This window comes from Balaenoptera physalus, assembly GCF_965194825.1.
Source record: "Balaenoptera physalus genome assembly, chromosome: 5".
In the NCBI taxonomy this organism is placed as follows: domain Eukaryota; kingdom Metazoa; phylum Chordata; class Mammalia; order Artiodactyla; family Balaenopteridae; genus Balaenoptera; species Balaenoptera physalus.
The window spans coordinates 62442713-62469542 of NC_138884.1; the positions used below are offsets into that span (position 1 = coordinate 62442713).

General features: G+C 36.8%; 2 protein-coding genes across 2 annotated transcripts in view; both read right to left on the bottom strand.

Moving 5' to 3' along the window:
* Nucleotides 1-3791, bottom strand: part of SLC4A4 (solute carrier family 4 member 4) — a 437388-nt gene extending 433597 nt beyond the window's left edge. Inside the window, exon 1 of the mRNA XM_082463732.1 lies at nt 3701-3791. The gene's annotated coding sequence lies outside the window, so the exon portion shown is untranslated. The remainder of the gene's footprint in view (nt 1-3700) is intronic.
* On the bottom strand, nt 1-26753 carry DCK (deoxycytidine kinase). Its single transcript, XM_082463938.1, has 7 exons — nt 26415-26753; nt 21931-22046; nt 11749-11942; nt 10596-10743; nt 5296-5411; nt 3701-3791; nt 1-1945 (listed from the first exon to the last, which is right to left on the bottom strand). The coding sequence occupies exons 1-7, from the start codon at nt 26503-26505 to the stop codon at nt 1919-1921; spliced, it is 783 nt and encodes a 260-aa protein (XP_082320064.1). The 5' UTR covers nt 26506-26753; the 3' UTR covers nt 1-1918.
* Between the last annotated feature and the right edge of the window lie 77 nt (nt 26754-26830).

The window sequence follows — 26830 nt, forward strand, 5'->3', positions numbered from 1 at the left end:
TATTTTTACTTATTTATTAAGCAAATACTTAATTTAGTAACAAATTCATTTATATCAAACAAAAACAAATCTATACAATATCATGAGACAATTTAAATATTTATGGCAATTACAGATTTGAAACAAGTCTCTTTTTCAAAGATCAGTGCATCTAAACTGTTTAACTCACTAAATTATCATCTTTGAATATCAAGAAACCAAAAACAAGAAATGGTATTTTAAAAAGGAAAATGATAGTTTCAAAGTAAAAGTAACTCTTCCTCTCATTTAAAAACAGAGAATTTTTCTAAAATGGCAAGTAGAAAGGTTAAATACAAAGAAAACACACTGCACACTGCACACCTTAAATAAACAAAGTTGAAAGAAATCTATACGTACAGACCTAAATCTATATATACAGACCTAAAATGAACCCATGCAGATTGTTTTAAATTACAACTATTTTACCCCTTGCTTGCTTTATTAATATATGTATTTACTAACATATAATCAACAAAAAGTGATAATGCTTTCAAGATATATAACATAAAGCAAGATCATTTTTATCAGTAATTTCTCTTAAAGGAGGGGGAAAAAAACTTCAGGTATAATCCAACAGAGAAACAAAGCAAACTATGAAGTGAAAAGTGATGATGATGTTCTCAAAGTAGAAATGTGTGACTTTTATTTACTTTTAAATAAAACTTTAAATAGTAGGCTGCCTAATTAATCCAGACAGTAGGGAAAGTAGGAGGCAGGAAATAAGAGCTGGGACTAACTAAACAGACTTAACCGCTAAGAAGAAAATCTACCTTGTCTTCAGTTTCCCTTTTGACAGCTCACCAAGTATGAAGAAAGACTACTCATTCCCAGTATAGCATCAATAAAAAATAAAATGGAAAAATGTATCCCTCACTATGTCCCACTAACATTTTCCCTATAAAAATGGGAAGAAATTAAGGAAAACTATAATTCCACCTCAAATGACTTAAAGACAATCATAGTTTAAGCCAATCTTTTAACTATAATAGTAATACTCCATTCTAAAAGAATGGTCTGAGAAGGGAAAAAGCAGGTAGCTATTTAAGTTCCAAATAAATTCAATCTTTCTATTCATGTAATAATCTTCAGTTATCTTTTAAGTATAGAAACATTTTCTCTTTAATCCTACAAAATCCCATGCAAAAGATGAAGCCTCACTCATACCATAGATGTAGACACAAAGGCAGGAAAAAGATTAAATGATTTATAAATTATGCCATTACAAACCGGGAACAAAGTCTAACCTGCTTCTCTACAAATGTATTATAGACACATTAATAAATCAGTGAAGTAACTAAATACTAAACCTGGTCTTATCGTCCACATAAATTAAGGTAGAAGGGAAGGCACCTGATCAAAAGCATTTAAAATAAAACCTCATCATACTTTTCCTAGGGATTCCTTAAATTCCGCTTTTCAATTTTTAACAGGTACACTAATTTACACAGGACACATTACCATTTACTATGTAACATTAAAGTTTGTAGTTAAGAAATTGGTCAGTGAGATGAGAAGCACCAGAAAAAAAAAAAAAAGTCAACCGGCTGAGGAGGATAATAGAGGAGAAAGACAGAAGGAGGTCGGGTCCTTTATGATACAGCTTAGCCACTATAATGATTCTGGAACCATCTACCCCCAGACATCTTGTCGTAAGGGATACTTAAATGTCTTTCTTTTTTTAAAGCCCCAAAAAAGAAAAGAAGAAAAAAACAAAAAAGAAAAAAGAAAAACTAGCTATAAACTTTTGTATAGGATTCATTAAAGAAAATTTTTTTCTTGGAACAAAAATAGTTAAAAACTTGGGTTTAGAAGAGAGATTTGTATGAATATGGACCTATGAAGATACACAAAGCTGAAGTATGTGTAATCATTTGGCTGCCTGTAGTCTTCAGCAAGATCACAAAGTGCTCAAAAATTCTTTTACCTGAGGGGAGGAAAAAAATATTAATATAATTCCTTGGCTAATTTGAGATATCTAATATTCATTTTCAATTAAAAGTATCTACAGAGTTGAAGACCTCAACTGTATAAGTAACTCTATCACAAAGCCATATCATTTAGTTTCAAAAGAAATATTAACAAATACTTCAGTATTAGAAGATGAATGACCTAAAATGTCATCACAGGAGTTATTAAATTTATATCTAAGATTGATACAGTTCTATAACAGCCATAACACTAATTTTATTATCTCTTTATAATACCACAGACCACTGACATGTGCAGCTTTAGTATTGATAACATTAATAATTGCAACGGTTTAATAAGTCTAAAGGTCCTGATTATGTATGTAATCTATGTAATAGATTTATAATTTTTCTGAAGCACAAATCTGAATCATATATACACACTGTAATATTAGTATGTGAGGAAAGGTCATATAAGTAGTGAATGAACTTAGCCAACTGGCTAACGTCACAATTCAAGATACTGCTCTCTACATATTCTAGACTGCACAGTAATTCTCCTGAATAGACAAAGATTATTGCCTTGCAAAAATACCTGAAAAAGAAAGCAAACTTCTAGCAAAACTAATTAAACCAAAAATAAATAATAATATGAAATGGTGATTATTAATCAAAATACAGAAGTGTTAGATAAAATTAAAAAGTGGTTTTACAGATTTATCTAGTTAAAATGATGGTTGGCTATTAGTACTGCAATGGCTGACTTAATTTTATTTATTTTATTTTAACAGTATCACAAGTGAATTCTGTACTATGTTTTTTAACATCATTAAATTAGTATGAAGAGGTCACTTGAATTTTCCAGATATGCTTGTCTTCATATCATGGGAAAAACAACTATATGCTATAGTAGTTATCTATAAATGGTGAGATTTTCAAAATTCTTGAGATACATCCCTTATAAATGTTAAATACCTATTATAGTAAACAGCAGACATTCTGTGACAGGAAAAAAGAAAAATAAAATTTCTCTCAAAACTAAACAAACAACAAAAAAATGTGGCTTCTTCTTTAGCTCTTAGATCACTAAGTTAATTAACATGGATATAAGGATATTTATACAAATCCCATTACTATTCTCTCTCAAGTGTTCATCAATAGGTTCTCTGCCAGTCCCTTTATGAATATGAGCACCACTCACTTTATAGAATATAGTCAACTTCCAAATATATGGAGGATAGATCAACTCTGATTAGGACAATGACCCAATGATTAGGCAGTGCCAAGTTATCACTGACAAGGTCCCAAATAGAACTCAAAACTAAAAATCTTTAATCTCAAGACTCTAGTTAGTATAAAAATGGATGAGATCCATATCCTACAGATTCAAACATCTTCCATACTGAATTTAGTTGAAAAAGATTAATTTCACAAATAGTTTATTATTATCTAAAGATTGGTGGTATAGGGAAGAGGGGAAGAAAAGGGAACAAAGCAGAGGAGAGTGAGAAAGAACTTTTGTTAACATGGTTACCCCTATAATACAGATAAAGAAACTAAAGGATAAAGAAGGTCCTCATTTTAGCTAAGGCTACAAAGCTAGAAGTTGAAGTTAAGATGAGAATCTAAACAGTCTAAATCCCTCTAAAGCTCTTAACTGTCTCTTAATATAACTTTATGTAATCTTTCCTTAGAAAATTGTTTTCTCACAAAGTTAGAACACTTCTTTAGACAAGACAAAACAAACATTTATAGTCTTTGTATAAATCTACCTTTTCAACCAGACTGTCGTGTTTGTCTTTAAAGTCTTCATTAACATCCAGTGTTAAGATAGGCACTTCTTGTAGATAATCAAAGTTGGTTCTGTTTGAAAAGAGAGAGATGAACAAAATAATTAGAAAAAGCAACAAATAAAAGAGAAATACTAAAAATTTATTCTTACGTCTTCACTGGAAAACAAAATGTGTATTAAAATTATCCTGCCAAGTACTTCATCTGGCAGCCCCTTCTTTCTCACCTAGATTTACTATACATGTCTAAAAACCTCAGGTATAAAATATATAAAGTTAGGCATTGTGAAATGTAATTCTCCTCAAAAACCAAAATCATACCATAAAGTAGGAATGCTTGCTTTTTCTTAGAATTTTGCTGTCTTTTTTTTTCATACATTTATTTATTTATTTTTGGCTGCGTTGGGTCTTCGGTGCTGCACATGGGCTTTCTCTACTTGTGGAGAGCAAGGGCTACTCTTCTTGCGGAGCGTGGGCTTCTCATTGTGGTGGCTTCTCTTGTTGCGGAGCACAGGCTCTAGGTGCGAGGGCTTCAGTAATTGTGGCGCATGGGCTTAGTTGCTCCACAGCATGTGGGATCTTCCTGGATCAGGGCTCGAACCTGTGTCCCCTGCATTGGCAGGCGGATTCTTAACCACTGCGCCACCAAGGAAGTCCAGGAATGTTTTCATTTTATAGATGAGAAAACTAAAGCTCAGGGAGGTCACTCTGAGGCTCAGAGATTGTCTAAGGTTGCACACTAATAAGTGAGATGCGTCTGAACCAAGATCTGACTAATGACAAAGTACAGTGATCTAAGAAACAAACTTGAAATATCTTAAAATTCTCTCTGAAAGAGTATAGGTATATCTCAGAGATACTTCAGGTTTGGTTCCAGACCACTGCAATAAAGTGAATATCACAACAAAGCAAATATTGCAACAAAGCAAGTCACACAAATTTTTTGGTTTCCCCGTGCATACAAAAGTTACATTTATTCTATACTGCAGTCTATTAAGTGTGCAATAGCATTATGTCTAAAAAAAAGTATATACCTTAATTTAAAAATACTTTATTGCTAAAAAATGCTAACCATCATCTGAGCCTTTAGTGAGTCATAATCTTTTTGCTGGTGAAGGGTTTAAAATATTGCAAGAATTTATAAAATGTGATGTAGAGACACAACATTAGGAAATGCTGTTGGAAAAATGGTGCCAACAGACTTGCTTGACAGAGGGTTGCCACAGACCTTCCATTTGTAAGAAATGCAGCATGTGCGAAGCACAATAAAGTGAAGTGCTATACAACAAGGTATGCTTGTACCTAAATAATGTATACAGATATATTTCCTACTTTATCCCTTAATGTGAAATTCCATATATTATGCTGTAAATACTGCTGGGGGAGATTAGCTGTAAAAACTTTAAGAAAATAGGATCTCATTGCAATAAAAAGAATCAAAATCCATACTTAATTCTGGGAGATCCTACAATACTAATAAATAAAAATGGCTAAAAATGAAAAATTATACATGATTTGGATTAAAATTTGATAAAGGAATTTAAAATGAATAGTAAATAAGAATAAGGAAGTCTTACTTTAGTGTTCTATGCAGGAGCCAGCTTTCATGCTTATAGTGAAGCTTCTCTAAGTATTCAAGAGGAATGCCTTGTTCTTCATTTCTTCCCCGTAAATATATTCTATTCAAGCATTTCTAAAAGCAAGCAATAAGAAACAGGTAGGAGGAGTGGAGGAGGCAAGGAACAATTATTCTTGCCAGTTGCCATTAAATTTTTCCTTAGTGTCTCTTTAGTTATGCTAGCCAAAATCTCTATTTATTTTCCCTAGGAAGTTGAAGTAGTTCATTTTCCCCTCCTTGTGCTTTTCAACCATTTGGTAGCTCTAAACCAAGTGTTACTCTCAAAAATAAGTCAAAATATGTGTATAAATTTTTGGCATCCATACTTGAAATACACTATATAAAATAAGTTTAGTTAAAAAACAAATTTACCTGTGATAAACCATGATGGAAAAAAATATGAAAAAGAATATAAATATGTATAACTGAGTCACTCTGCGGTACAGCAGAAATTAAACACAACACTGTAAATCAACTATTCTTCAATAAAACTTTGTTAAAAATTTAAAAGTTCAGGGACTTCCCTGGTGGCGCAGTGGTTAAGAATCTGCCTGCCAGAGGAAGGAACACTCCCAAACTCATTCTATGAGGCCACCATCACCCGGATACCAAAACCAGACAAAGATACTACAAAAAAAGAAAATTACAGACCAATATCACTGATGAATATACATGCAAAAATCCTCAACAAAATACTAGCAAACAGAATCCAACAACACATTAAAAGGATCATACACCATGATCAAGTGGGATTTATCCCAGGGATGCAAGGATTCTTCAACATATGTAAATCAATCAACGTGATACACCATATTAACAAATTGAAGAATAAAAACCATATGATCATCTCAATAGATGCAGAAAAAGCTTTTGACAAAATTCAACACCCATTTATGATAAAAACTCTCCAGAAAGTGGGCATAGAGGGAACCTACCTCAACATAATAAAGGCCATATAAGACAAACCCACAGCAAACATCATTCTCAATGATGAAAAACTGAAAGCATTTCCTCTAAGATCAGGAACGAGACAAGGATGTCCACTCTCATCACTATTATTCAACATAGTTTTGGAAGTCCTAGCCACGGCAATCAGAGAAGAAAAAGAAATAAAAGGAATACAAATTGGAAAAGAAGAAGTAAAACTGTCACTGTTTGCAGATGACATGATACTATACATAGAGAATCCTAAAAATGCCACCAGAAAACTACTAGAGCTAATCAATGAATTTGGTAAAGTTGCAGGATACAAAATTAATGCACAGAAATCTCTTGCATTCTTATACACAAATGATGAAAAATCTGAAAGAGAAATTATGGAAACACTCCCAAATACCATTGCAACAAAGAGAATAAAATACCTAGGAATAAACCTACCTAGGGAAACAAAAGACCTATATGCAGAAAACTATAAGACACTGATGAAAGAAATTAAAGATGATACCAACAGATGGAGAGATATACCATGTTCTTGGATTGGAAGAATCAACATTGTGAAAATGACTCTACTTACCCAAAGCAATCTACAGATTCAGTGCAATCCCTATCAAACTACCAGTGGCATTTTTCACAGAACTAGAACAAAAAATTTCACAATTTGTATGGAAACACAAAAGACCCCAAATAGCCAAAGCAATCTTGAGAAAGAAAAACGGAGCTGGAGGAATCAGGCTCCCTGACTTCAGACTATACTACAAAGCTACAGTAATCAAGACAGTATGGTACTGGCACAAAAACGGAAATATAGGTCAATGGAACAGGATAGAAAGCCCAGAGATAAACCCACGCACATATGGTCACCTTATCTTTGATAAAGGAGGCAAGAATATACAATGGAGAAAAGACAGCCTCTTCAATAGTGGTGCTGGGAAAACTGGACAGCTACATGTAAAAGAATGAAATTAGAACACTCCCTAACACCATACACAAAAATAAACTCAAAATGGATTAAAGACCTAAATGTAAGGCCAGACACTATCAAACTCTTAGAGGAAAACATAGGCAGAACACTCTATGACATACATCACAGCAAGATCCTTTTTGACCCACCTCCTAGAGAAATGGAAATAAAAACAAAAATAAACAAATGGGAGGATATGGGGAGGGGGAAGGGTAAACTGTGACAAAGTGAGAGAGTGGCATGGACATATATACACTACCAAACGTAAAATAGATAGCTAGTGGGAAGCAGCCACATAGCACAGGGAGATCAGCTTGGTGGTTTGTGACCACCTAGAGGGGTAGGATAGGGAGGGTGGGAGGGAGGGAGACGCAAGAGGGAAGAGATATGGGAACATATGTGTAACTGATTCACTTTGTTATAAAGCAGAAACTAACACACCATTGTAAAGCAATTATACTCCAATAAAGATGTTAAAAATAAATAAATAAATAATAAACAAATGGGACCTAATGAAACTTAAGCTTTTGCACAGCAAAGGAAACCATAAACAAGATGAAAAGACAACCATCAGAATGGGAGAAAATATTTGCAAATGAAGCAACTGACAAAGGATTAATCTCCAAAATTTACAGGCAGCTCATGCAGCTCAATATCAAAAAAACAAACAACCCAATCCAAAAATGGGCAGAAGACCTAAATAGACATTTCTGCAAAGAAGATATACAGATTGCTAACAAACACATGAAAGAATGCTCAAAATCATTAATTATTAGAGAAATGCAAATCAAAACTACAATGAGATAACATCTCACACCGGTCACAATGGCCATCATCAAAAAATCTACAAACAATAAATACTGGAGAGGGTGTGGAGAAAAGGGAACCCTCATACACTGTTGGTGGGAATGTAAATTGATACAGCCACTATGGAGAACAGTATGGAGGTCCCTTAAAATCTAAAAATAGAACTACCATATGACCCAGCAATCCCACTACTGGGCATATACCCTGAGAAAACCATAATTCAAAAAGAGTCATGTACCACAGTGTTCACTGCAGCTCTATTTACAATAGCCAGGACATGGAAGCAACCTAAGCGTCCATCGACAGACAGATGAATGGATAAAGAAGATGTGGCACCTATATACAATGGAATATTACTCAGCCATAAAAAGAAACGAAATTGAGTTATTTGTAGTGAGGTGGATGGACCTAGAGTCTGTCCTACAGAGTGAAGTAAATCAGAAAGAGAAAAACAAATACCGTATGCTAACACATATGTATGGAATCTAAAAAAAAATGGTCATGAAGAACCTAGGGGCAAGATGGGAATAAAGACCCAGACCTACTAGAAAATGGACTTGAGGACACAGGGAGGGGGAAGGGTAAGCTGGGACAAAGTGAGAGAGTGGTAGTGTATATATGGACATATAAACACTACCAAATGTAAAATAGATAGCTAGTGGGAAGCAGCCGCATAGCACAGGGAGATCAGCTCGGTGCTTTGTGACCAGCTAGAAGAGTGGGATAGGGAGGGTGGGAGGGAGGGAGATGCAAGAGGGAAGAGATATGGGAACATATGTATATGTATAACTGATTCACTTTGTTATAAATCAGAAACTAACACACCATTGTTAAGCAATTATACTCCAATAAAAATGTAAAAAAAAAAAAAAAAGAAGAACCAGGCAATACAGGATCCACAAGAGATAAGTGAATAGGTGTCTCAAGACGATAAGAATAAAAAATCCAAAAATAGCAAATTTGAAACAGAATGGCAGAACAACCAGCCTAGGTTGGAGCATGGAGCTTTGAGGTTTTGAGTCATTCCAGGAGATTTGAGGCAGTAGGCTATGTAGTATAAGGAGCTGGAGCTGATCTTCCTGAAGAAAACAAAGAGTCTTGAGAGGTTGTGCCTTCACTAAAAGAGACCTAGTAAAACTCCATCCACAAGCCGGAGTGAGAGAGAGGGAGCTTGAAAACATTTCAAGACAATGACTTGAAAATAAATAATTCACCAGTGAGAACCTGAAATCACAGGCCTCAGACACATGTAGCATTGGGGTGCTAATTCACACAACTGACATTGCATGTGAATCTTCAAGATGAGGAATGACTATCGAACTATTCCATACCCTTGAGGTTCTTATCTCTAAAGACCATGGGAAAAATAGAAATGAGTTAAAATGGAATAGACTGTAACAAAGGGTGGTAACCAGAATAGAATGTTTTTTGGGTTTTTTTTTTAATAAATTTATTTATTTATTTTAAAAAAATTTTTAAAATAAAGTTTTGTGTTAGACTTTAAGATATTGACTATGAATGTTTCTAGCAGAATGAAATTATTAGTATTCTTCATGTTTTCTTCTATATTTGTATTTACTATTTTCATAATTAAAAACAAAAATTCTTTTCAAAAATAAAAGTGAATTTCAAAATTATTATTGTTAAATTCTGGCTTACTTGACATTAGAAGAGGAACAAAATCATCCCTTGGAATTAGAAACCTAGTTTCTTTGAAAATTCAGCTTCAATAGCAATACGGTATTCTTTCAGGCTAGAAGTCATGGCATTTACATTCACCAGAGCCTACTTTGTGACTTAGGGAAGAAACAGGAATAAAAAACAGAGAAAAATGGGGATGCAAGCACCAAAACCAGAAATTCCTTAACAAATGTAAACTCTTATTTAGGTTACTTTTATGAAAGGCATCTATCTACTTGGTCTTCCTGGATTCATAACATAATTTCATATGTAAACAAGAATAGCTATTTACAACCTATGACAAAAGGCACATTTTCAAGTAAGCTCCCTTAACTGAAAATGGCAAGGGTCCTCTAAGGCTCTTCTTAACTACAGCTGCTACTGCCCACCCATTCCAAGCCACAAACAACCATAAAGGATTTCTTGAAATGGACCTCCACCAACTTGGCCAGTCCTTCAGCAAACATTTACTGAGCTCCCACTATGTACCCAGGCCCTATTCTAGGCACTGGAAATTCAACAGTAATTAGAATACCTAAAGTTCCACCTCATGAAGCCTACACTCTAGGGGTTGCTTTAGAAAGTTTCTTAATGCAGCTGTGATAGATAACAGACCCTGAGAAAGTCAGGAAGAAATAATGAAGAACAGAACTGAGGAAGAACACAGAAGGGGCCTAAAAGAGCAACTTCCAAATGTGGGCTTACAGTTTGCTTAGGAAAAAAGAATGTTTCTATCTACACAGTTATGAGTTTCTAATTTGGAGGTGGGGAGTGGAGTTAAACTAAATTGCCTTCATTGCATACCACTGAAAGGATTTCTAAATATTACTCTGAAATGTCAATGGACAAAACAAATTTTTATTGTTTCTCACCTCTGGAGTGGCTCGAAGATAAATGATTCCATCCAGTTCAAGGCTTTGGCCAAACTGGTTATTCATCCAGTCATGCCAGTCTTGATAAATGGTCCACTCTGTTTCATTCATGCAGTCAGATTCATACAAATTAGATGCAAAAATATACCTGAAAGAGAGTCTACATCAACACATAAATTCTTTCCAAAAAGCACAAAGAAAAAACGGATCTACTAAATGGACATGAAACATTCTCCTAAACCCATGGCAGATAATGCCTTGGTTAGCAGAAAAAAACAACAACAGAAGAAAACAACACATTATCTCCAACTACAGAAAATATGTACTTGGCCAGCAGTTCCCAAAAATGTGGTGTGAGAACCCCTGGTGGTCCCCAAGACCCTTCTAGGGGTTCTGTGAAAGACCAGATTACTTTATATACTGTACTTCAACCAAAAGCTTACAACTGCTTAAAAACAGAAGCACAAATGAGAATACAGCTGACTTCTATTAAGTCAGACACTAAAGAGATTTGCAAAGTTTCAAACAATGCTACTCTTCTCACTAATTTTTTGTTTTGAAAGATATAATTTTCACATCCTTTTTATGTTTATATGTAATGGATTTATTATTACTAACTTTAAATAAGTTAATAAATGTCTTTTATATTTCTCAACCTTAATATCTAATAACATAAATATCAATAAGACACGAAGCTCTTTGGGCTCCTTAATAATTATTAAGAATGAAAGGGGTCCTAAAGTTTGAGAACCTCAGATCTAACTCTAGTAAAACAATCCTTACATAATAAGCAGGGTAATTCTAAGCCTCCCTTAGAGATATATGATCTCCTAGCTCCAGGTGCAAGTCTAGAATACAGATCCAGATTTAACCAGGTCAGATAAGAATTTTAAGAGGGTTGGAAGAAAAAAAACTTCTCTGCAAATTTGAATGAGATCAGATGGCCAGTATACCAGTTTCCATGGCAGCTAGCAATTATGCTAGAACTTCCCTAATGGCATTAGTACCAAACTGCTGAAGGTATTAAATGTCATTTTCCATCTCAAATCTCCAACTCAGCCTCTCTTATTACTTTGATTCCCAGGAAACAGGAAAAAAAAGTCCACTTCTAAGCCAAGATTCCAAACTGACAAGTACAGTCATTTACATATACCTGTCACTATACACAGATCGTTCAAAAAATAATACAGGTTTCTCCGCATCTTTGAGCTTGCCATTGAGAGCGGCAAGCTGAGCTCGTATTCGACTGAGGCAGGCATATGACTGGAAGGTGAAAGACCACCGTTCAGGTTTCTCATACATCATCTGAAGAACATTCCCACCACTTTTCTGAGACGTTGTCAGTTCCTATTTTGAATTTGAAAAAAGAAACAAAAAGCAATGATCAATAGAGCTATTTTAATGTTTTTTAAGTTAAAAAAAATTGGATAAATAAAAAGAAAACGAACAACCCAATTTAAAAAATGCGTAGAAGACCTGAATATACATTTTTCCAAAGATATACAGATGACTAATAGGCATATGAAAATATGCTCAACATTGCTCATTTAGAGAAACACAAATCAAGACAACGAGATATTCACACCTGCCTCTGAACACAGTGAAATTACTTACTGCTCTTACAAAATATCACAAAAGTTTGCTAGTAACACTGCTTTGTTCAGATTTCTAGCCTAGCACCTTCCCTGGACAGAGTATGATGTGTTTAAGTAATTGAACAGTCAAAGCCATCTTAGGTCCCTTCCAGTATTCCTTTCACACTGAAAAACTCCTGAGATACCTTGGTGGTATCTATTTGCTAATCTCTCCAACCACAGCATTCACTTTTCTATATTCTGTAGAGCCAATTTCTTGTTATTAGATTTTTATGTAATCTGATTAAAGTCGTTTACGTTAGGGAATATCTGATTTAAACCATGAATTTTTTTTAAAGAGGCTTGGTATCCTCAATGAATCATTTGCAAAAAATACAGAAAATAATTTTGAGCATCTATCCATTGCCACTTCACTACTACAGGCCAAAGTCAGCAAATTCTAACATTCGAAGCTTCCAAATCAAAAAACAAGGCGGGGGGGGGGGTGTAAAGAGAAAGAAGCCACTGAAATTTCTTCCTTTTTTTTATTTTATAAATTTTTAAATTTATTTTTGGCTTCACTGGGTCTTCGTTGCTGCGTGCGGGCTTTCTCTAGTTGTGGCGAGCGGGGGCTACTCTTCATTGCGGTGCACGGGCTTCTCGTTGCAGTGGCTTCTCTTGCTGTGGAGCACAGGCTCCAGGCACACGGGCTTCAGTAGTTGCAGCACGCAGGCTCAGTAGTTGTGGCTTGTGGGCTCTAGAGCACAGGCTCAGTAGTTGTGGCGCATGGGCTTAAGTCGCTACACAGCACTTGGGATCTTCCCGGACCAGGGGTCGAACCCGTGTCTCCTGCACTGGCAGGCGGATTCTTAACCACTGCACCACCAGGGAAGTCCCTGAAATTTCTTCCTTTGAGTGACAGTATTTTCTTTCTTATCAAATTAAAATTGATTGCACAGTAATAGAATATATTAGAATACTTTTGATATTAGAGTTGTCAGATTAAGAAAGAAAAAACAAGGGACTTCCCTGACGATCCAGTGGTTAAGACTCCGCACTCCCAATGCAGGGGACATGGGTTCGACCCCTGGTCAGAGAACTAAGATCCATCCCACATGCCGTGTGGCCAAATAAAATAAAAATTAAAAAAAAGAAAGAAAGAAAAAACAAAACCCAGGATCCAGGGATGCTTCATCATCTTTTCTATGTCAAGCTATATAAAGATCCCCCCAAAAGTTATACCGTCTTTAATCTTGTTTTCTAACTTTCAAGGAATAAAATATGACTGCCTAATTCCTATTCTCAATCCTAGTTCAAATACCCCTGAACACTTCCTGAAAGTTCATGCTCAAGGTAGGTGGTTTTCCTCTGAGGAAAAAAAAAAAAAATCCAGAAGTGTAAACATTACAACCGACCTCAGTTTCAGTTAAGAACTAAAAACCACACAAACACATGGCACTTTGAGGCAGAATTTAAATTTCATACCACAAACCACATAATTAAGTGAAACTTCTTCTCAAAACTGGAAGAAAAAAAAGCATAAAACGGCAAGAGGCTAACAGTCAACAATAGGGCTGTTCAGAAATACTGAGCAGATGATGAACTGAGATAAGGGTGAAGTAATTGCCTTCCCAAACTGCTTAAAGAATAAATTTAATTTTATTAGAGTTTCAAGGGCCTTTGTTAATTTAATTATAAACTGACTTTCCACTTATTCATCATCATCCAGGGAGAAAATGTTTCATACAAGTGAATTTTTCCAGCTAAATGAAGTTTATCAACTCAACCAAAACTTTCGTGTAGTTATTTTTATAAAGAGGACAGTAGTGTCTATTTTATTTTCCTACCCTAGTAAGCATAGCATTTTGGAAATTACTTAGTAACAGAGACAACTTTATGAACACTGACTGCTGGGTTTATAAGAGAAGTTAGCTAAAGAGCACAAGCTGCTATTCCACACATTAAAAAAAAATTAATTAATTTTTAAAAATTTAAAAAAATATATCAGGCACAGAAACACTAGTATGAAAAGATACATGTACCCTTAGGTTCATTGCAGCATTATTTACAATAGCCAAAATATGGAAACAACCTAAGTGTCTGTAGACAGATGAATGGATAAAGATGTGGTGTATGTATACAATGGAATACTACTTGGCCATAAAAGAGAACAAAATCTTGCCATTTGAAACAACATTAATGGAACTTGAGGGTATTATGCTAAGTGAAACAGGTCAGACAGAGAAAGACAAATACCACATGATTTCATTTACATGTGGAATCAAACAAAACAAAACCCCCAGCCTCACAGGTCTAGATGGAGGGAGGTAGGGGATGTGGGGTGAAATGGGTAAAGGGGATCAAGAAGTACAAATTTCCAGTTATAAAATAAATAAGCACAGCATGCGGGATAGAGTCAATGATATTGTATCAACTTAGTATGGTGACAGACAGTACCTAGACTTCCTGTGTGATCATTTTTACAATGTACACAAATGCTGAATCGCTATATTGGACACCTGAAACTAATACAATATTATATGTCAATTATAGCTCAATAAAATATACTTAAATATTAAATACATAATATTAAATTATTAATTATCAAATAATCAAAAAATATACATTAAAAAGTTTTTTTACTTGACACTAAAAAAGAGGGGCAGAGGTGTAGTGGTATTTACGTATACATGGAATTCTCTGCAGTATAAATGTTAATTCAAAACACAAAATTTAAGTCTTGGATTAGTCTGCTCTATCCCTGGTTGCATTATCTGTAGCTTACTTAGCATATTTTCAAAAAAGAATGTGCTTAGGAATGTGAACACAAAGGCCATATTTAAGTTTTCTTAAAAGTTTATTTTTTATGTCTTAGATTTAGAAAATAAAGAATTTTCGTTGAAGAACTAGTAAGTTCATTACACAAAATATCCCTTCATTAAGAAAATATACTTCAATTTTAATGATAATTATAATAATACCTACTGTTTATTATCTATTTTATGCCAGGGACTACATGAAAAGTTTTACATACATTATCTCAACCCTATGAAATAGTCATTACTGACGCTATTTTATAAATATTAAAAATGGGGCTCAAAAAGGTTGAATAACTCATTAATATCAATATATCTGGTAAGCAGCAAAACTAGGATTCAAGCCTAAGACTGACAATAAAGCCATATTCTTTCCAAAATGTTGATCTGCTATTAAATACTGAAGTTATATCTATAAAGTAATACTTAATTTGATTTCTTGAAGGGAGATATTCAAATACTATGTGGATAATTAACTGGTGCTGGTGTTCTGTATTTTAATAATTTTATCTTAGACATGGATAACTTTACATAATTATACAATAGAGAATTCACTAATAACATAAATACAAATTCACTAGTGAAAATACATCTGAGTTATTTTTATAAATAAAACTAACCATGAAAAACAATTTTTTGTCTTTATCATTATCTGGGCTTACTATTTCAGGTTGTCTTTGGTGCACAAATACCTATTACCAAAATAACCATCAACTTTATTTTGTTTTGTTTTGTTTTTGGCTGCACCCCACGGCTTGTGGGATCTTAGTTCCCTGACTAGGGATCCGTGCCCCCTGCAATGGAAGAGTGGAGTCCTAACCACTTGGACCACCAGAGAATTCCCTAAAATAACCCATTAACTTTAATTAATTAATTTATTTATTTATTTATTTTTGGCTGTGTTGGGTCTTCGTTTCTGTGTGAGGGCTTTCCCTAGTTGCGGCAAGCGGGGGCCACTCTTCATCGCGGTGCGCAGGCCGCTCACCATCGCGGCCTCTCTTGTTGCGGAGCACAGGCTCCAGAGCGCAGGCTCAGTAGTTGTGGCTCACGGGCCTAGTTGCTCCGCGGCATGTGGGATCTTCCCAGACCAGGGCTCGAACCCGTGTCCCCTGCATTGGCAGGCAGATTCTCAACCACTGCGCCACCAGGGAAGCCCACCCATTAACTTTAAAATAAACTTCAACAACTTCCACATTAATTAATTAAACATGGCACTTTTGAGTTTAAGTTACATTAACAAATATATTTAAAGTACTCTATTTAGAAATTGCGTGTGACAGATACTACTATGTGTTCCCTAAAACCAGGTTGTTTTTCTTCCTGACACACAGCTAGGCTTTATTTCCCAGTCTCCCTTGTAATTAACTATAGCCACAAGACTCAGTTCTAGCCAGTGGAAGTAGGGCACAAGCAATGTTTACCATGTCCAGGCTGGACCCATAAAAACCTCTCAAAAGTGATGATTCTTTCTTTATTCATCAACTGGAAGCAAAAGACACCAAGGCCCTAGAGCAGCGGTTTTCAACTTCAACTCCAGGGCAGGGGTACCAAAGTATGATCCCCATAACAGCAGCACCAACATCACTTGGGAACTTGAGAGAAATGCACATTTTCAACACCCCACTGCCAGACCTATTAAATCAGAAACAGGATGAGGGCCAAGTCTTTGTTTTAACAAGTCCTCCAGGTGACTCTAATGAACACTAAAGTTTGAAGTACTGTCCTAGAGGTTAGATGAGCCACACATTAGAAAGGGCCTGGGTCTCTGAGTGACAGCATGGTATGCCATCCACTCAATACCATATTGTACTGTACACTGCCTGAGAAATGAAATTTTATCATCTTAAACCTCAGACTTTACTATAGCAGCAAGTATTACCTTAAATTTACCTGATACGGACTTCCTTGGTGGTGCAGTGGTTAAGAATGCACCACAGGGCTTCCCTGGTGGCGCAGTGGTTGAGAGTCTGCCTGCCGATGCAGGGGACACGGGTTCGAGCCCTGGTCTGGGAGAATCCCACATGCCGCCGAGCAGCTAGGCCCGTGAGCCACAACTACTGAGCCTGCGCGTCTGGGGCCTGTGCTCCGCAACAAGAGAGGCCACGATAGTGAGAGGCCCGCGCACCGTGATGAAGAGTGGCCCCCGCTTGCCGCAACTAGAGAAAGCCCTAGCACAGAAGCGAAGACCCAACACAGCCAAATATAAATAAATAAATAAATAATAATTTAAAAAAAAAAGAAAAAAAAGAATGCACCACAACTACTGAGCCTGCGCTCCAGAGCCCGCGAACCGCAACTATTGAAGCCTGTGCTCCCGCAACGAGAAGCCACCACAATGAGAAGCCCGCGCACCATAATGAAGAGTAGCCCCTGCTCACCAAAACTGAAGAAAGCCCGCGAGCAGCAACGAAGACCCAATGCAGCCAAAAATAAAAATTAAATAAAAAAAAAAAGAATGACTTATCAAAAAATATGCTGTTGTTTCACAGATAAGTAAATTTTATCCCTTCTTTCGCAGAGTTACTAATTTTTCAGTGTCTTCTTAGTGGTAAGAAGTGTTAGATAAAAGTAAAATAGCATTTCACAATAAATAACAAAGATCTCCCAAAAGAATTCAGCTCACTGAGAGAAACAGACTAAAAATATCTTCCTAACAGTCTGTAGACCTCAAAAAATAAGCTAAAAGAAAGCAATTAAATCAAAGCTTTGGGCCTAAATAATAACATAAATCACCAAATAAAGCACTTTGTTATTTGAAATAAATCCTTAATACAAAGACTGATAATCTGGGTCATATGATTTAAAGATAATCTTACCATGGGAGGGGAAGGGAGGGGAGACTACATAATCTTTCTAGGTACTTTCTCCCTCTTTATTTTGCTAAAATTGGTGGGAGCTCATCCATAGTATAGCAACATTTCAGCCACTAGGTGGCAGGTAAAAAACAAAACCAGCTAAACATGCAGGTGCAAATTAAGTTACTGACTAGGGTAAGAGATCAAAGGTACCAGCAGCCCAATTCTTCCGATCCCAGTGCTACTGCCAAGAAGTGTGATTAAATGGAGAACATTCGAAGTAGGACTGGCCTTACCAGAGGTGGCTCTGAAGACAGTCTACTTCTCACTATTGACAGCATGCTAAGAAAGCTTAGATTTGGATAGTGGTTCACACTATAATCCCAAGGAATAGGTCAGGGATGGGTCTGGGAAAGAAGGGCCCCAGGATGAGGGAAGAAATTCCATTTCTTGAGGTCCAGGAAAAAAAAAGAAAATATCCAAAGATACTGAGAACCCACCCACTCATTACTACCCTCACACTCCACTACCTTATCCCCGAAATACTATCCCCACAATCTGAAACTCCACCTAAGTAGAGAGGATTAACAACATAGTAGCCTTCAATACACACACAAAAATAAAACTATCCTCCAAGAATGTACACAAATATACAAAATCCAGTGAAGGTTACCAAATTGTAACATGGTGGAGACATGACTGGATTACAGGAAACTGATGAAAGTATATGTTAATTAAAGTATATGTTAACAATAATAGTAGGTTCACTTGCCTGGTAGTTATAAAGAAAGTTTGGAATTTTGACTCTAGTACACAGGAAGAAAATGCTCCAGCCCATAAACATGAATATCAGATCCATGAAGCCAATTCTTAAAACAGAGACAGATGCATCAATGAATCTTAGTCTGATGACATCAGTCATTAAGATAATATAACTAATTCCCCTGAGCTCTGATTCTAAGCTTAATAGACAACCTTCTTATTATAAATTGTCTTCCCATGTATATTAATGCAATGTTTTCAACCTCTCCTCTCCAACACAACTAAAGGGTTCAATACACTCCTAACACTAACAGTGATTCACTAGGGCAGTCATTTTTAACCAGGAGGCAGCCATATATTTAAATTCCCAAGGGATTGTTTGTTGTTTGAAAAAGCACCCCAAATCCTTGAGATCTTATAAGTTCCTTCTACTGGGCCTATATAGAGAATGGGCCGACCTATATCAATGAATCTGATAATTACATTTCTCTCTGCAAATTAAAATTTTTGACATTATGGTTTTTATATATGTTCCTGTGTACTTGGTTAATATAAGGTACACTGGGAATTCCCTGGCGGTCCAGTGGTTAGGACTCTGCGCTTCCATTGCAGGAGGCACGGGTTCAATCCTTGGTGGTCGAGGAACTAAGCTGTGCGGTGCGCCAAAAAAAAAAAACAAAAGTAAGGTACACTGAGAGGCAGAAACATTTAATGTGCCAACAAACCAGTTATACATGTTTAATATGAGTTAGAAGCTATGATGTTAAAACTAGAATGGACCTTAAATGAAGGTCACCTAATCCAATCTAGTCTAACATTCCCCCCAATGAAAAAGTTCCTTCTGTATTTCTCACATTGGTTTAATTTGGCTTCTTTGTACCTAACCCCTGAGAATGACTGCACTGACAGTTGACCCCAGAAATGAGGGAGAGAAAGATTATTTTTAGAACACAGGTCTCTCATTTCTAAATGTAAGCAAACTTGAATAGGGCACTTTGAAAGAGGCCACAAGACATACTTTAAGAGGTAAAAATGCAGGGTGAGGGAAGACAGAAGATCCGAAGGAAAATGGGCAAAAGGACCTGAAAAGGGACTTTACAAAAGAAATCCAAATGGCAAATAAATTAATTAGTTAAAGGAGCACCATCTCATTAACAATCAGGGAAATATAAATTAAAAACATAAAAGATATTAAATGTTCAACAGAATGATAAAATTTAGGAAGCTGGACAATACTAAATATTGGAAAAGGGGTGGACCAGTGACAGCTTCAGTACACTGTGGGGAATGTAAACTGGTAAAACCGCTTCAGAAAAATAGGCATCATACACGTACCCACCACCCAGTAATTTTACTTCTTATTCCAAGAGAAACTCTTGCATGTGTACACCAGGATTCATATTCCTAACGGGGCTGTTTTTACAGCAACTAAACTAGGAACCGCTCAAAAACTGATCAAAGGTATAGAATGGACAAACCGTGATATATGAATACAATTGAATACCATATGGCAATGAAAATGCACACGCTATAGCTGCATGCAACAATACAGACAAATTTCACAAACTTATTAAGCAAAATAAGCTAGAGGAAAAGGAATGCAGACAGATGATTTCATTTATATAACATTAAAAAACAGACAAAACATTATATTTCTTAGAGATATGTTCATGTACATCAAATTCTTTTTAGAAAGCAGAAAAATTATTACCACAAGAATTATTTTATGTGAGTGATTACTCCTAGCGGAGTTATTACCCTTGGGAAGGAGATACTGTGACCTGAGAAGAACAAACAGGGACTTCTTGAATGAGAAAGTAATGGTCTATTTCTTGACCTGGGTGATGGTTACAAAGATGTTAGCCTTCAAACTGTTCTTTAAACTGTACATAGGTTTATATACTTTTCTATAGTTATATCATATGTCAATAAAAAATGTTGAAAGAAGCAAATAAATTTACCCACTTTAAAACTCTACTTAAGGCTAACTCTGCCCTTCCTCAAAGACCAGACTGAAATATCAATTTCTTAAGAAGATGGAGTCCATATGGGAAGGAAGTCCCTTCAGGGTTTAGTCCTAGATTATTCAAAGGATTAGGGTGTAGTGAGCTGGGTCCCAGACCTAAAGTTAACTATGTTTGGCAAACAGGTATATGAGAAAATACTTTTGGTTATTCAAAACCAATGTCCTCAAAGTCTGCAGAGTATCTTGGCTGGTGACTCCTCCTTGTATATACGATTTACATTTTAAATATTCAATTATGATTCCTAGATTCCCTAGACCAACAGCTAAACTTTTAAAATTACACTTTTTCAAAACCTCTCTGTCCTCCTCAGACCTAACAAAGTAAGTTTCTAGCACACATTTCCATTTTTCCATTTCTGCTATGCTGCTTTCAATTTCAATTCTCATTTCTCCAGAAACAAAAATCTTAGCAATGAGAATCTCTCTTCTTCATACACATACAATAAAGTTTGTTGTAAAGAATGGAATTTAACGATTATGCCCTCTTTCTCATTTGCAACGTAGGATGGAAAGTTCTGGGAAATTGAAACTTGTGTCCAGGGTGAAAGTCTGACAAGGATGAAAGTACAAAAATAATGGCTGTCTCTAAGACAAAAGTCCTGAAAAATAAACTAGTAAAATTCAGCTATTGGGTAGCTGTTTTTGCTTTTCTTATTTACCTATTTTTAAACAAAATGTAAAAAGCCACACAAGAAATTTAACTTACAATTAGATTTTTTAAAAACGTTTTAATTAATTTTTAAAAACTTTTAAAATTCTACTTAGATGCAATGGAGTGCATAATCTTAAGCGCATAGTTCAATGCGTGTTATATATACATATATATACACTTCCATGTAACTACTGCCCAAATGAAGATACGGACTTAGAGCTATATTTGAAAGTTTGTTGTTGTTTTTTTTAAATTAATTAATTAATTTATTTATTTTTGGCTGTGTTGGGTCTTCGTTGCTGTGTGCAGGCTTTCTCTAGTTGTGGTGAGCGGGGGCTACTCTTCATTGCAGTGTGCGGGCTTCTCATTGCGGTGGCTTCTCTTGCTGCAGAGCACAGGCTCTAGGCACATGGGCTTCAGTAGTTGTGGCACGCGGGCTCAGTAGTTGTGGCTTGAGGGCTCCAGAGCGCAGGCTCAGTAGTTGTGGCGCACGGGCTTCGTTGCTCCACGGCATGTGGGATCTTCCAGGACCAGGGCTCGAACCCGTGTTCCCTGCACTGGCAGGGGGATTCTTAACCAATGCGCCACCAGGGAAGCCCTATATTTGAAAGTTTTATTGCAAAAGGAAAACAAACAAAAAAAAATGCAAGAATACAACTGTTCTCTAAATCAAAAATTTTTATTTTATTAAATAAAGTTTATTTTCATACCTCAAATTCATCCTGAGTACTTTGAACATTGCACCACCTGGCAACAGGTTCAGGAACCACTTCCCAATCCTCACAGACTTGTTTAAGGATATTCACAAATGTTGACTTCCCAGCAGCTGTTGTGAGAGGAAAAGTGAAACTGAGGAAGGAAATTTATCAGGAAAAAAAAGCCAAGACAGCCATCAGCTTTTACAAAATTTGTAATAGCAAACAATACAAAAAATAAAAGCATTCGATTTTCTAAACTTTCTCTTTTAGACTTTTTTTAAATGAAAAGTAAAAGGATCCCTGCCCACCTGTATTAAGCTCATTTGTTTGTTACTGTTTTTAGTTTACGAAAGCCATGGAACAGAATTTTTAAAATTCTAGGGAATTCACTGGAGGTCCAGTGGTTAGAACTCCACACTTCCACAGGGGTGATGGGTCCCATCCCTGGTCGGGGAACTAAGATCCCGCAAGCTGCTCGGCGCGGCCAAAAAAAAAAAAAAAAGTAAAAATTCTAGTCCTAGACTTACTTTCCTTAACAAAACAGAGATAACTGTGGCAAGTGGTTAAGGCTATTCTCCCACTTAATTAGGTATGTAATTTGGGCAAGTCACTGAACCTCTCAGAGCCTGTTTCCTCATAATACAATGGAGACTATAATAATAATACCCTCCTCATGGAAACTGCTGTGATAAATAAGTAAACTACCACAACAGTGACAGTCATTCCAGGCTCTTGCATTTTCAAAATTTTCCTCTCTACTGGCTCTATTCGTTCAGTTTACAAACAAACTCAGGTTTTTCCTATCTAAAACCAATCTAGAAACAACCAAATAAACCACAAAATTAATATAAAAGATGCATCCAGGGAACTCCCTGGTGGTCCAGTAGTTAGGACTCTGAGCTCTCACTGCCGAGGGCCAGGGTTCAATCCCTGGTCGGGGAACTAAGATTCAACAAGCCAAGCAGCGTGGCCAGAAAAAAAAAAAAAAAAAAAAAGCATCCAATTCCCAGAGTTTTAGGATGGGAAATAATATGATTATTATTATATGACACTAATTATCATACGACACTATGGCTAACAGAAGTTATAAAAATATTTTTGCAAAACACTTCCTACAAGCAATAGCCATGTTTTTTCTGCTTCACTTTTATGGTTCTGTGCACTCTATCAAACTCCTTAAAAAAAAAAAAAAAAAGTTGTATAGACTTTACTTCTCCCTGATCATTCACTAGTTTCTGAGATATCTAGAAGGAAAAAAAGAAAACAGTTTGGGTGTAACCAAGACATTATATTCACTATTTTAAAATTATCTGGGAATTCATTCAATTTAATAGTAGGGAAGGTCTTGACCTAGAATTTGACAGGGTGTAACAATACTCTTAATGACCACCACACCCTTCCTATCTGAAGTCACCAAATGTGATTATATTAGTCATCTCTGGTCAGCATGATGTTTTCTCTCCCTCTCCATATATATGAATACAAATGCACACGCACATAGATAAACATATTTTAAAAAAAGCAACTGAAGCAAAGCTTCCTCTTCCTTATAAACTGGGTCCAAAGAGGGCAAAAAGAACTTACCTTTGACTTGAAGAACTATAATTAAACCTAAAACATTACATAGGTCGATAGAAAAGAAAGAAAAAAAAAAAAAAAGAGGGAGGGTCAATCAGAAGGTAACACAGAGAGAACAGTTGAGAAGCAAAACACGAAAGTCATATTATCACCAGAGGACAGGAGGCAAAAGACTTTTAAGGATAAACTAGATGACCATGAGGTTTAATCATAGGAAAAACACTGGTGGACCACAGATTTCATGTGAAGAGGGTAAGCACAGAAACTGTAAGGCATTTAGAAGAAATGAATGGAAGCATATAAAACGTTCACCAGACATTTACTGAGCGAGATGGAGGAAGGAAAGAAAACATGATGTTCGGAAAGAGCGCCCAAGGAACACATTAAAACACCAGCCATCAGCTAGAGTCTGAAAGCACTTAAGGCTAGAGCATTCAGCTTTCCTCTGATACTGCTTACCAACAGAAAAAGTTCATGTGGTCATACTCTGAAATTTTAAGAGTAATAACAGTTACTCTCTAAAATTACTCTTTAGTTCAAGCAGTGTAAAAATAGTTACCTGCAGTTCCCAATCAGACTAATATCCAGTTCCTTAACTTTTGGGGAGGAAATGGGGGGTCTTGAAAATAAGCTAATTAATAAATTAAAATTCTAGGAAGGCAAAGGAGAACAAGAACCAAGGACACTGATGTTAATACTTTAAAAAGTCATGGGACCTAACAAAATTATTAATGCCAAGTAGGCATAATGATGCCAATAATCATTCTATACAGACCATTAAGATGAGAAGTAGGTAAGGACTCCAAAATCTAACATAAGAGAGTATTTTAGTTAGAGAACATGAGAAAACAAGTTACAGGAGTATGAAATGAAAATGACCAGTTAAAAATTCAAATTCTAGAAAATAGAGGAATCATGAAATAGTCTTCTATACACAGATTAGCAATTTGTACATATATAGCTTATTTGGGTCTGGCAAATAAGGCGGAGGGCACATGAACAACAGTATAAGAGCATTAATAAACAGCAAATGACAAAGCTGCAGTGTCAGGGAAAACAGTTAAGTGGTAAGTGACATATCCCATCTAAAGAGCAAATGGTGCTCTTACAGAAACACAGTGCTACCAGATCTTCAGATTTTTCAAGAGAAGCCAAGAATCTAGATGTTTATGGGAAATCTCAACATTTGTAAATGCTAGCAACTAATTAAAAATTTTTTTTCAAATTTGGGCAGGCCAATATTGTGTAAATGCAGGCCATCAGTTTGCAACTCCTTCCAGTGTAGGTAATGGGGAGGTCAGAGAATTTTAAGCAAGGGATAACACAATCACATTTGTATACGTAAAGACTGCTCTGGAAGAATTTTGAGAAACTGGAGAGGGGGTGACATATTAGGAAATTATTTTAGGTGCTGAGAAGATTAAAGATGCTTGGAAGGAAGTAAATTTCCAGATATGATACATTGCTTCAGTGGATTTAGGAAAGGGAAGGGATTGTGGTATAGATCTGAGAGGTCGTTCATTCAAATTTACTTTTGAAAAGATTTTGTTCATCTACTTTCTCCTGTCTTTATACATGGTCTTCTATATCCAATAAGTAGCTGTGAGGAATCATACTAGTAAACATTCACCTTCAAAGAACTTATCCAGCTAAGAAGAAGTGAGAGTCTATTACATGGATCTTTCCCACTGGTGCCTTAATATTGGAGCAATGAAACAAGATGTCCTCTTTGAGGGTGTGTTCAGCTTTTTCTATTCCTTGGAATGCTGCTAAAGCACCTGTTTGCCTTGCCTTTTTAAAGAAGTACAAGTGCTTTGAGCATGGTAAGAATTAAAATCTGCTGTATGCATGAATGGCCAGTACCTAACTTGGAACCAAAAAAAACCAAAATCCTATCAAAACAGGAAATACCAGGCATAGGTTTCCTGTGGTAGGAAATAGAGAAAAATCGGAAGTTCTCATGTATCTTGCAAAATGACATCTGGGTTAAGAACAGAAACAGCAGTGGTCTTTGAATCATAACACAATGTTTACTTGGATGTTGGGTAGGGAGTGAGGAACTCCTTCTGCTAAGATCATTTAAAAATTCTTTCCTTGTACTTGAATGTTTACAGCAGTTTTATCCATAATCTAAATACTGGAAACAATCCAAATGTCCACAATTGGGAGAGAGAAACTGTGGTATATCCGTGCAGTGGAATACTACTCAGAAACAAAAAAGAACAAACCACAGATACAAGCAACATGAATAAATGTTAAAGCATTATGCTAAACTAGAAAAGCAAGACACAAAAGGCTACATACTCTATGAATCCATTTATATGACATTCTGAAAAAGGCAAAACTTACAGGAATAGAAATCAGATCACTGCTTGCCAGGGGATAGGAATGGAGAGGAGACTGATTACAAAGAAGCAAGAGGGAACTTTCTGCAGGGATGGAAATGTTCTGAATCTTGATCTTGGTGGTAGTAAAACATTGTATGTTTGTCAAACCTCATAGAGGGGTATACCTAAAAAGGGATCCTTTAACTTATGTATATTGTACCTCAAGAACTGACATACAGACACATCCAAAAAAAACACCACACACCGCAAAAACAAAACCCTTCCCTTTGCGCGATCCAAACAAAGAGGATGAAAGGGACCCCAAGCGCGCCTCACAAAGCCCGCAAGCCTAAGCCCGCCGCCTGACGCCCAGGGGTCACGAACACCCTCGTGGCACGGGAGGGAAGCTGGAGAGGCAAGAGAAGGGTGCTTTCGGAGGCTGGGGAATTTGAGGGCGCGTCTGCAAGCACAGGAGCAGGCTGGGAGGAAAGCCCTCAATGAGGAACAGCAGGGATGAAGCGAAAGGGCGCTTCAGCCGCCGCTGCCGCGACTTCCCCTGCTTTGGGACGAACACTTCCCGAGGCTCCTTACCGATGTTCCCTTCGATGGAAATTTTCTTGATGCGGGTCCCCTCAGGGCTGGCTGCGGGAGATGGGCAGCTCCTCTTGGGTGGGGTGGCCATGCCTCGTCTTGTGGCGGCCCCGAGCGCGTCGGGCAGGGAGGGCTGGGAGGTGGCCAAAGGTGTGCGCTGCGGCGTCGACGCCGCCGCGGAGCTCGCCTTGAACTGCAGGCTCTCTGGCCGGCGGGTACCCGGGTTTGATTTTGGCGCGCGGATGCAGCTGCCGACGGAGGCGGGACTGTGAAGTGGCCGCCCGCCCAGCGGGGAAGCCACGCCCCCGCCTTCCCCTAAACCTGCGATCCCTGCCGGGCCCCTCCGCCGGCGCCCGCCCCGCGCGGGGCCCCTGCGTGCGCGCCCAGCACGAAGGGTCACGGGGAGCGGGGGAGGA

Coding starts and splice junctions, on each gene's coding strand:
- DCK (XM_082463938.1), bottom strand. CDS start 26,505: ATGGCCACCCCACCCAAGAGGAGCTGCCCATCTCCCGCAGCCAGCCCT. Junction 22,047..26,414: donor TTCCATCGAAGGGAACATCG/GTAAGGAGCCTC, acceptor CTCTCACAACAG/CTGCTGGGAAGTCAACATTT. Junction 11,943..21,930: donor GTACTCAGGATGAATTTGAG/GTATGAAAATAA, acceptor AATTCAAAATAG/GAACTGACAACGTCTCAGAA.